Source organism: Paramisgurnus dabryanus, chromosome 15 (genome assembly GCF_030506205.2).
Source record: "Paramisgurnus dabryanus chromosome 15, PD_genome_1.1, whole genome shotgun sequence".
NCBI classification, from domain to species: Eukaryota; Metazoa; Chordata; class Actinopteri; order Cypriniformes; family Cobitidae; genus Paramisgurnus; species Paramisgurnus dabryanus.
In genome coordinates this window covers 37,523,104-37,535,247 of record NC_133351.1, presented here as the reverse complement: position 1 = coordinate 37,535,247, position 12,144 = coordinate 37,523,104, and the positions used below count along the sequence as shown (strand labels likewise).

The following is a 12,144-nucleotide window of genomic DNA, read 5'->3' as shown; positions in this document are numbered from 1 at the left end:
GGAGAGGAGTGGAAGATCCAGTCTGTCCCGAGGTCTTGTCGAAAGGGCGCCCCTGTCCTGTATTCGAACGCCTAAGGAGGGTGAGGAAAGGGCAGCGCTCGGCCCGGTGAGATAGTACGACGTATTCCCCCTCCCTGCAACCACCGAGTGCGTCAAGAGGGTTTCGCCCCCGACGCCCCACGAGACCCATTTTACTCCAGCTGGCATATCAAAAACATCAGTAGTCGTAAGTCTGCCGCCCCCCCTGTGTAATCAACTTTAATATGTTCTAGGATCTGTCTGTTGGGGAAAAGGAACGTGCTGTGTAGAGTTGGAACAAGCAAGCGCCATGGAAAGGAACCGTGTGGAACCCGTACTTACTGTACGCTGTGCCCAGCAGAGAGGTGAGAGCAAACCAAGTCCAAGTAACTGTGTCTCTTGAATCCCAGCTGCCGCCTGTGGAAAGAGAAGAGAGAAAGTGAGTGAGCGCCACGGAAAGGAACCGTGTGGAACCCGTACTTACTGCACGCTGTGCCCAGCAGAGAGGTGAGAGCAAACCAAGTCCAAGTAACTGTGCCTCTTGAATCCCAGCTGCCGCCTTTGGAGAAGGAAAGAAAGGAGAGAAGGAAGAGGAAAGGAATCTATACTTACTCGACAGTGCTCCGAGTGAAGGCGAGCAGAGGTCTTTCGCTGTCGGTAGGTCTGACCCCCTGGTGTTCCGCCGCAGCCTGCAAGGGGAAGAGACACCCGTGAGACAAAGGAACACTCGTGTTACCCCCAGAGCATACACGGAGGAGGAGCTCCGCACGGAGAGCAAGGTACATAGAAGAATACCACCAACTAAGCACTCATCTTGTTCCCATTTCTGCCTCCAGGAAGAAAAGGAGGGCGCCACGGGTAGAACAGCCCGTGTCCTACATCTCCGGCCCACAGTGCCTGGCCCCTGTTGCCCCCCCACTTCCCTCCACTACTCTTTCTGGCTGTGGCCTACCTGGAGGGCAGAACCAAGAGTAATAGTTTTAATTTCCCTTTCCCCGAGTACCAAGTTCATTTTAATTATTTAAATTCAATAAAGATTTGTTTTTATATTTACCTGTGCCCGTTGTTGTCTGGTCATTGGGTTGGCTTTGGGGACCTCCTCGAGGTGGAAGTTGAGAAGGGGCGTGGCTTAGGAATATAGCAGCCAGCCCCCGGGCGTGACATCCACATGGACACAGGTATTTTTATAACCGTAATTTTTTTTATGTGGTTCATCCGTTCGTCCAAATGGAAATGCAGTATCACGTCACTCAAACCGAACATTTTTGAAAACCCCTGCCAGGGTGAGGTTTTTCAGAAACGCTGGTTGCAGTGGTGTCTGTTTTTTTTGCATCTGATTGGCAAACGTGGCTTTACGATTAGGGTTATATCACCGCCTGCTGGCGTGGCATGCTCTTGACAGCATGTGATCACGTGTTTTTGTGCTTTCATGTAGGTGGATATTTCTTTAACACAGAGTATGTGTGGAGGGGATTTTTTTAAATAAAAATACCCAAGTCCGTGTGGACTATGTCAGGACTCCATCACCGGCACCATGATCCTCATCATTCACTCCTCCCCCTCGTTCACTCTCACCGGAGTACTAATCCTCATCACCTGTGTCCCATCATTTCACTCCCTTTATAAACTGCACTTTCCCATTCACTCACTTTCTGGTCTCGTCTATGTTGGAAGCTAAGACTCACCCACGCTACTTACCTAAGGACTTACCTGTATTCTTCATTCTGTCATCACCCTCCTCGATTCCTCCTCTTCGTATCTTCATCCACCAACTGCAAACAAAGACTGTTACTCTCAAGTTAAGTGCCAATCAGATGAAGTGTTTCCATTACTCACCATTGCTTATTCCATTGTTGTCTTCATTCAATAAACTACATTAATCTTACCTGCTGTCTGCTTCCCGTTCCGTTGTGTGACAATTTATACCTTTTGAAAATCCATTCAAAAGGACATGTAAACACTTGTTTGGATTGATAACTCTTTACGCATGTGCAATGACGTAGAATTGGCTGATGACGTAAAGAAAATGAGCTTGTGTTGTTGAAGGAAGTCACGTCTTGTCATTCTTAAATTTTCATAATCTCCTTCCAATCCTCTGTGAAGTGATGTGACACCGTGTTGTCTGGTCAGTCCATGAACGCATGTGTCCGAGTTCACATGGCGTTGCATAGTGTCGCTGTAGTGATACAGTACAAAGGGAAAACTGTGGACTTTGGACTCACTAAGGTGGACGGTCTTTGCAGCACCGTGTGTACTCAAACACGCTTTTTGGGCGCATGGGTATTTTTGCTTCTTCAAAAATATAACCAGAATGGCACAAAGCTCTGTGCTCAGCGTTTTTGTTACCTGAAATAGATGCACAGTGATTTTAGGAGGATGGCTTGTTTTCAGGAACACAAATGAGAGAACCCAAGCGCAGACGATGTCGGGGAAGTGAACCGAAAACACTATTTACAGACAAAACACTGGAAACAAAAGCCCACGTGGAGGCAAAACAACATTTGAACAAGGTTTTACTAAAACACTGACATAACACTAACTTGACAAGACTTCGATATAAACACTAAACTGAATAAGACATGAACAATACAAAATGACCCAGCACGGGACAAGAGACAAGTCGGGATTAAATGGGGGAAAAACTAACCAAGATAACAAGGAAAACACAGGTGAAGGGAATGAACTAATAATGAAAAATTAACAGGGAGAACAAGGGGGCGGGGACTAGACGAGACACCAGAGGCACATGACCCAATATACAAGGCCATGGGCCTCCACATAGAACATGAGGCTGTCAGAACCCAGCCATCATAATAAAACATAAATATAAAACAAGACTCTATGGCAGGATCCTGACACATGAATGTTTATCTTGAAATAGCGCATAACTATATTTGTGCAATGTGCGCATGTTAAATGATCAAATCTGATTTGAAGCTTGTGCCATATATGCACATCAATTTGATCACATTATTAAGTGTTCATGTAAACGCTACAATAGAATTTATGATTATGATTTCATTCTGATTGAGGAAAAAGTTGTCATTGTAACAAAGTGTCTCCTTGTAAAAACTGCTGCCTCTCCACACCTGAAGTGAATTCAAACTCTCTTTTTGACCTAGCAGTTGGGTTGATATGTTGCGGGTGGAGTGCATTCAATGTCAATGAAAACAACCCAAATATAAACACAATTATTGGGTTACACAAAACCACCCCAAAAATGACAAATTAAACAAAAAAAAAAGGCTCAACATAGCTTTAATACATTTTAATAAGCAATATAAATAAATTAACAGTATGATTCTTTGCTTTAGAATGTAGTGAAGTAAAGGTTTTTCCAAGACTAACACTCTGATAAAGTACAGGTGGTTGGAAAATGTAACTAAAATACTTAAGCACTGTCCACCTCGGTGACAATCCAGTGATTAACATGACATTATTTGTCATTTTGAACACTCACATTTAGTTAATTTGGTATTTTTGTGGCTGATTGTGTTGACACTACTGTTTAATGGAAAACACATTTTGTTATTCTGTGGTGTAAAGAAGCAGGATGTTGAACCAAAATATATACGTGTGAAAGGATGGCGTCAGCTCCTATAGTCCAATATAGTAGTGGTAACTCCGGTGCGTAACTCCAAAAAATTTGATCAATGAGAAAAGTCCGCATACAGTAATCCAAGTAATGTCAAACATTTGTTCTGTGCCGAAATAATCCAATGGCCAAAGATGCAAACTTGGCCATTGGATTATTTCGGCACAGAATAAATGTTTGACATTACTTGGATTACTGTGTGCGGACTTTTCTTTTCTGCATTGAACCAAAATATATGAAATACTCCTGATGAGGATCTGTTGCGGTATAATGTTTGTTGGTAAAAAGATTTAGTAAATATTAATCTATTGTATATGTCGTTTTTCTAGGCCTAAAATGTGTTTGTCAGCTGTGTGTGAACCACACCTGTGAGACAGAGGCAGATGGTGCATGCTGGAACTCTGTGATGCTCATTAATGGCAAGGAGGAAGCTGTCAAGTCCTGCCTGTCTCCATCAGAGCTGAAGGGTCAGATGTTCTGTTACAGCTCCAGAAATGTCTCCAAACGCAACTGCTGCTTTACAGATTTCTGCAACAATGAGACTCTCCATCTCAGTCCAGGTATAGCAGTCTAATGACCTGTACCAATTTAATTTTTGCTTTAAACAGAGCAATACATGTTCTCACAGAGATCAGTGACTAAGCCTTGTTTATACTTCACGCGTCCACATGAGCCCATGGTGCACGACAAAAATTACGTCAGTGAGAAGTGGGTGGTCGTGCACGTTGGGTGTGCGAGACTTCATTTTGTGTAAAGGTGTGCATGGCAATTTGGGCTCGGGCATGGTTTATTTGGGCTCAGGCGCGGAACATGCAGTGTAATTGCAAATCGTGGCAGAACATGGTTCAAAAGGAGAGACGTCAATTGTGCGACCACTCACCTTCATCGGCCTTCGTAAAAACCCTTTGATGCATGCAGTACGATTACGTGAATGTCTGAGCTGCGCACGAGACAGATAAACTAAACAATATGATAGGCATGTGAGAGGGCTGTGTGTCATCACGCATCAAACGACTCAGAAAAAAAAATTATCATTACAGTGGGTTTCACTGTTAAGAGGACACTTTACTTCCTGTTTTCTTCAAAACAATCACATCCTAATGACAATAGTGTGCCTCTGCTCGGTCAAAGTACAGTGTGAGTGGGTGCTTTAGGGGGAGTAGGGAGAGGGGACAATAAGTTCAGTTGGGTATAATATGTGTGCACCCTAAGTAAATCTGACCCCACCACTTTAATCAATGCATGTGCTGATGTAGTAACACTAGGGCAAGGGCGTAGGTTTGATTCTGGCATTGGTGGGGACATAAATAAAATGGTTGCATGGCAAAAACTGTTTATCACGTTTACTTGACATAAACAACAGACAACTCGGTATGCACTTTACTCAGTGACATCTGACTCGCCACCCCCGGTGCCATCCCAAATTTAATGTACTATAATAAACAATTTGTTATGTCCTAGAGCCTAATAAACAGTAACTGTTTAAGTCTTTGTCAAAAAAAAAAGAAAATCACATTGTAACATATATGAATCCATATTTACTTTATAACAATGAAGAACATGCAAGTAATATTTTATTTAATTCTTCATTTAATTTTGCCAAAAAATCCCAGTGTTGAAGTAGGAATGTATATCATGCTGTTTCCTGAACACAGTTTATTAACGTTTCTGTAGTTCACATTAAATCTTCTTTTCATTAACAGACAGTTAATCAGTGTGAAAAAAGTTTTAAGTTTAAAATGCAACCTTACATTATGTCTACATCTGTGCAAGTAATAACCACAGTGCAGTAATGTAAAGTATTCAGCAATCATGACATGAATTCATGTTTTTACCATGTTGGGGTTATTTTCTTTCATGGATTAGGGACCCCCAAATAACATTGCTACCCCATTTATAAAAGGTTGACAAAAGTTTGCAACTCCTCAGGTTAACATGGGATTGTCGTGTATTGGTGAAAACACTGTCCTTGAATCATTATGTGACACAACTTTTTTTGTGCATGAAACAGTTACAGTGGATATAATAATACTTTCTTCCTTACTAACCTGTAGCCCGAATAATCACGCGCGTCTTGTTGAGTGAACTTTGGCGCGTTGTACAAAGTGAAACCATCCTATCACACGTAAAGTGATGTGAGTTAGAGCGGCGGGACTCAAGAAATGCTAATCCAATCATATTAGCAATGTGAGTAGAGAGGCGGAACTAAAGAAATGCAAAGCCAATCATATTAGCGATGTGAGTTACGGAGGCGGGCATTGGAGAGAACGAAAGCTGTTAACCGTTTGTGTACCACATAGAGCGTCATTTTTACAGAACGGGATTGCAAAAGATTTCTAATCTCATTTAAATGATTCCTGAAAAAAAATATAATAAGTAAAAAATAGAAAACACAAGAATAAGACGGACATCAGTGGTTATATATAAATACAGATTAATTGTTTGGTCGAAATTATTGCTAGGGACAATTCAGTCTTCCCTGAATATTGCTAGGGACATGTCCCTAGCGTCCCACCCTAAATCTACGCCCTTGCACTAGGGGTTCACTTCTGGTATCCCAAATTACCCAAAATACAGTTATCGTGGTCGAGGATAATGAGAGAAGCCAAATGGATAAACTAGAAGTTGGTAAAAAGTTAAAAGAGAGTCTTTACAAGATGAAGGACATTGTATAACGTGCACATAGTGTACACATTACACACAATACTAGACAATGAGTGGTAAGACGTCATGGGTGTAAAGAGATACTGTAAGTTAAGATGAGTTGAGATAAGATAACAAACTCAATAAATATGTGACAATGTAAATGACATATGGGTACATAGGAATAAGAAAACACAAAATAAAACAGACTTAAAAATGAAAACATATTAAAAACATATTAAAAGCAGAACCATTCATAATTCATACTCTAAACTTTGACAATGGGCCACCACGTCTCCTTTTTATAACCCCATGCTTCCTAGAGGTTGGACCCTTCAGTTTGGGAACCACTGACCTAAATCGATGGCTCTAAATGCTAGATGGCAATGTAGTAACAATGAACTGTAAAAACATCAACTTTTTAATCATGTCATTACAAGAAAAGTGAGGTAGTTAACACACACAGAAGTGGGCAGCTATCATTGCAGCACAATTGGTTCTAGGGGCAAGGGTCTTGGAAATCGAACTGGCAACCTTTGGTTTACAAATCCAACTCTCTAACAACTAGCCACGACTGTCCCCTGCTAGGCCATCTTGAGACAATGTTTTGTGTTTGCTTATTGGGATCTAAACTACATTTTCCAAAAGATCTAGATTTGTTGAATGTTTCGTATTACATTCTTGACCATAGGGTCAGTATTTTTACATTAACCTCCTAAGACCCGAGCTTTGGTTTGCCTCTTTTTTTTAGATTTGTGCCAACTATTTGGGGATTAGGAAGAACCAATAAACATAATAACCAAATATTTTTCTTTGAACATGAAGCAGTGTATTTGTCCATGTTTGAGAATGAAGTATTATGGTGCAAAGATTAAAGCTTTGTTAGATACTTTATCTCTATATGCTTACGGCATTGCACCAATGTTTCTCCTACTGAAATTAAACTCAAGTGCTTGCTGCAAAGTGATTTCCATTTAGATCGTTTTTGATATTTCTGGTCTTGGCTGACGGATTTGTTGTGAAAATTCAGTTTCCACAGTTATCCATGCTGAAGTTCATTAGGCTGTAGGTTAAACATTGTGAAACATATGGCCCAGTTGTGAACATGATCGCAGGGCATGTGAGTGTAGCATCACAGTGCATGGAACTGTAATTACAGTTACCATAGTTACCACAGCCACTGTATGTTTATTTAAGCAGAGCCAGCCTGAAACCTGAAAGCTCTAAGATAATCACATCTATTAGACTGAAATACATTTTAATAAAGGTTGTTTATTCACTGCTGGTGAAATGTTTTTTTTTTTAAAGCAACCTAACAGTGCTCTTTCTAATGGCTCAGTATTTGTAACTTTATTCACTTATCTCAAGACTTTTTTTTTGAACCAAGTAATTTCACGGGAAAACCTATCAGTCATTCAGTTTGATATAGTTTTTTAAGAAAAAAGTGAGCACTGGCCAGCACATTGCTATAATATTACTATAGTATTAATTTTGGTTTTTATAGTGGTCTAAGTAAAAAACATGTTGAAGCCCTTCATAAGACCTATGTCAATTTTTTTCCTGTTTTATCATCTGCCAGGCAATTGCTTGATCAGTTAGAAAAGTAACAGTATAAAAGTAAATGCACACCACTCCTCAATCTTTCATTATCCTGCAATACTTCAAAAACAGTAATCCTCTGAAACAGTAAGAATAATAAATTTGATTCCCTCAGCAATTTTTGGTATGACTGGGAATTAATTGAGTTTATTTTTTTTTAATTGTTGTATTTATGGTGCTGCTAACAAAAGGGCCCTCTGCTCTTGCTGTTTCCTCAGCTAGTTTATAAGGCATCCTTCATTGGCTACTGGCCTTCTTGTGTCCCAAGTGGACTTGCAGTCTGTTTAGCAGACAAGGGAGGGCAAAGAGAACATTTGTTTTGAAATAGATGACTATGGTTATTGTCACGGGTGACCCTGTACAGATGTTGCTAGATAATAGCGTGCTGGCTGAACAAAATTAGCTATTTTAAAACTTGAGTCAGTTCATGCTCACATATTCTGCATAGTTAATTATGGTGCAGTACTTTCAAGTCAATACATGGTTAAATTTTGGTCATAGATTTGTCAACATAGCGTTCTTATAATAACAGCTATTGGGCCCTATTTTAACAATCTGAAATGCAAGTGCGAAGCACAAAGCATAAGTGACTTTGTGGGCGGATCTTGGGCGCTGTTGCTATTTTCCCGGCGGGAGAAATAACTCTTGCGCCAGTCGCAAATCAATAAGAGGTTGGTCTGAAGTAGGTTCATTATTCATAGGTGTGGTTTGGGCGTAACGTCAAATAAACCAATCAGAACGCTGTCCAACATTCCCTTTAAACGCAAGGGCACAAGTTCCATGGCGGGTTGCTATTATTATGACAGATTTACCAGGCGCACGCCAGGAGCGGTTCACAGCTGAGGAGAGCGACGTTCTTGTAAGAGCAGTCAAAGACAGAGAAGTTGTTTTGTATGGGGATGGGAGAAACCCACCCAAATCAGTGTCGGTTAAACAGGTGTGGGAGGAAATAGCCGCAACTGTCTCATCAGCTGGCATCCACAGGACGTTGCGCCGCAAGCGCTACAATGATGTCAGGAGACGGGGGAATCCCAAGCTTGCCAGCATAAATCGGCCACGCCATATAACGGGAGGTGGATCTGCCTCTAGACAGCGCAAGTTCATTCCCTAGTTTGCCAACGTGCGTCTGTGGAGGGAAAAACCCGCTGTGCGCCGGTGCAAAATACGAATGATACATGCATCACTGACAAAGTCAAATGTGCTGGGTTTTTCTGTGTTCTATAATTCTATGGCCTCAAACACACTGCAAGCTTTTGGGAATGACAACCAAATTTAAATGCAGAAGTGAATCTCCTTAATGATCATTCCATGTCTGTACAGAAAACATGACTTTCTCCCAAAACTGCGATGATTGTCACAGAGACAACCATAGTAACATTTTGCCATCTCCCATCATTCATAGCTTTGACCAAAACAATATTACAGTGTTATGTTTTGCAATAAACCTTCATCTTGGCATTGAGTGTTGTACGCATTTGTGAGGCTGCTCCACAGAGTAATTTGACTGGGTCCTCAACTTTTTAGTACTTAAAAACCATTGTGGCGCTTAACTGTTTTAGGCTTTTGGTGTTATTAAAGTTTGAAGGTGCCGGTCACAATATTTTGATCTTGGAGGTAAAGCATTTGGATTTATTTAGGTTTGGATACTTCTTGTCCGCTGTTTCACTTGTGCGTCCATTATGCACGTTTAAATACTTCAACAACAGCTAGTTGTCCAGTTTGGTTATGTACACAAGTGCAGAGTTTCGGTAAATGTGGTTGTCACAACCAGTTAATTGGGTTGTAGAATGCGATTGTCAGTACCGTAAATTACTGAAGTGTGTGTGTACAGAACAGGATCAAGCATTAAAAAGTGAAGTGACAACCGAATTTATACACCGTGTGTACAAGGCCTATGTGTGTGTGCTACATTTAAGAAATTGAAAATGTACATTCATACAACAAATTTGTACAAGAATCATTGTTTGACATGTGACTGTGGCTAGTGGTTTTCCAAATTTTCTAACCATTTTAACTGGGAAATTGTGTTTAAAGGTGCAGTGTGTAATTTTTAGAAGGATCTCTTGACAGAAATGCAAAATAATATACAAAACTATATTATCAGGGGTGTATAAAGACCTTTTTATAATGAACCGTTATGTTTTTATTACATTAGAATGAGACGTTTTTATCTACATACACAGAGGGTCCCCTTACATTGAGGTCGCCATTTTGTGCCGCCATGTTTCTACAGAAACCTTCTAAAATTTACACACTGCACCTTTAAAGCTGATTATGACATTAAATGTGCACTACAGCTCCTTTCCACCAGCTGATCATATGAATACATTCTTTTGTTGCCCTAAACTGGCCCCACTAGGTTTCTATTTAATTTTCTTCCTGGGGCTTTAAATATTTCTCTCTCTCCATGTCCTATGGTTGCCTTCTTTGAAAAAACATGCCTTGCTCAAGGGCACCTTATTCGCAACCTACCAGCCATGAGAATTGAACTGGTGGCCTTTAGGTTACAAGCCTGATTCTCTAACAATTAGGCCATGACTCCCCAACCATGAATGCAAACGAATGTAAATTAAAGCTTCCTTTTTTAATCTTTTACTGAAGGAAACTGTAAAACATTAGACCTTTTTTAAGCAGATTTCTGCTTTTCTCGCCCACTCTCTGCTTCAAGGACAGCAGCTAAAAGTCAGCTCTGATCCTTATTCATGATGGAAAGTCATACCTCAGCCAAAATGTTAAAATTGTTTATTTCAAAGTCGTACATCAATAATACATGTTAAAGGTCACATAGCACACAAAGTTTCTGCAAATCTTTGGTTGATCTTGGGTACCTGTAGAGTATAACTGCATCCTTCATATCTCCAAAGAGTCTTTTGTTTTATCAGATTAATATAAGACACATATAGCTGTTCTTTCTGAAAATAGTTGCCAGCCAGTACCAGAATTTTTTATGAGTATTACAAAAGTTTAATGACTTCCAGAATTTTTTTTCTATAAATATATAAACATACAATATATCAAATGCAGAGCCGATCCGCCCTATAAGCAGGCTATGCGAGCTGCGTAGGGCCCCGCACCACCAGGGGGGCCCCTTGTTCTTAACTTCATGTAGCGCTGCACAGACCAGCTGGCGAGTGACATCATTGTGCCATGGGAGCCATTCGAAATTTTAACAAGCTGTCTGTTCTCACAATACTTTATTACAGTTGTCAGTCCATCTATGCAGCTCCACATGCGTTCGACGCGCCTATCAACATGCGTCTTCATTTGGATATTAAAGCTATCCGCCCAGAGCAGGAAAGACAAGCGCCTTGAAGGTGAAGTAAAAAGATTATGAACACAAAATTCCTATTTAGTCTTGAATAACCATGCAATGGATTTATGACAAACACTGCAGTCCAAATACCTAGATTTAGTTTTAGTCCAGTGTGTTTTGTTAGAAATGCGTGTACACATTAATAATTAAAATCTTTCATACCTATTCGTGCAAGATGTTGTGTGACTCCTGTTAGCATTTTAAAACAATGCACATTAGGTCTAATGTTTACATATTTAGATAATTATTGATGTTTTTTGATGTGTTTATCTGTGGAGTCTGATCATGCCTTAGTTTTTAAACAAATTGGAAAATCTGTTGAGTTATTTGTTATAGTTTATGACAGCTATTTTGGTTTTATTTTATTCATAATTTTAAATTTCCCTGATAATCTACATCTCTTAAAAAAATAATATATTTGGCAGTAGACCTTGTTTTCTAAGTAATGTAACAGATTAAGGGCTTTTCAGAAATCATGTGTCAATGTTATAATTAGGAAGTATTCTGATGAGTGTCACAGTAGCTACGTTTACATGGACACATTTTGCCTCAATCGGATTAAAATCCTTCCGATTAATAAATCCTATCATAGCGTTTACATGAACAATTAATAATGTGATCAGATTGATGTGCGTGTTTATATGACACAAGATTTAAATCAGATTTGATCATTTGACATGCGCACATTGCACAAATATAGTTTCACGCTGTTTCAAGATTTGCTTTGTGCCTCACTGATTATAAAGCAGCAGCAAAAACACCCATTCACGTGTGCCCAAAAAGCGTATTTTACTTCACGCAGTGCTGCAGAGACCGTTCGCGAGAGCGAGTCCAAACACACGCGTTTGTGGATCAAAGTATAAATCATGGACTGACCGGACAACGCTGTCTTGTATCACTTTATGGGGAATTGGAAGGATAATAGGAACAAGATTAACAAGACAATCACTTCTTGTGACTTCCTTCAACAAAACAA

The 12,144-nt window shown here is 40.0% G+C and overlaps 1 protein-coding gene across 4 annotated transcripts in view; it reads left to right on the top strand.

Annotated features, from left to right (window-relative positions):
- The window catches only part of acvr1c (activin A receptor type 1C), a 75,025-nt gene that overhangs the window by 9,691 nt on the left and 53,190 nt on the right, over positions 1 to 12,144 (top strand). For 2 of the 4 annotated variants that reach the window (XM_065273086.2, XM_065273085.2), the window contains exon 2: positions 3,943 to 4,173. The exons of 1 other annotated variant lie outside the window; for it this stretch is intronic. In XM_065273086.2, the coding sequence (XP_065129158.1) occupies positions 3,943 to 4,173 (231 nt within the window). Of the gene's footprint in view, positions 1 to 3,942; positions 4,174 to 11,061; positions 11,170 to 12,144 lie in introns of those variants that run through there. One more of the 4 variants, XM_065273088.1, reaches the window with a different exon arrangement.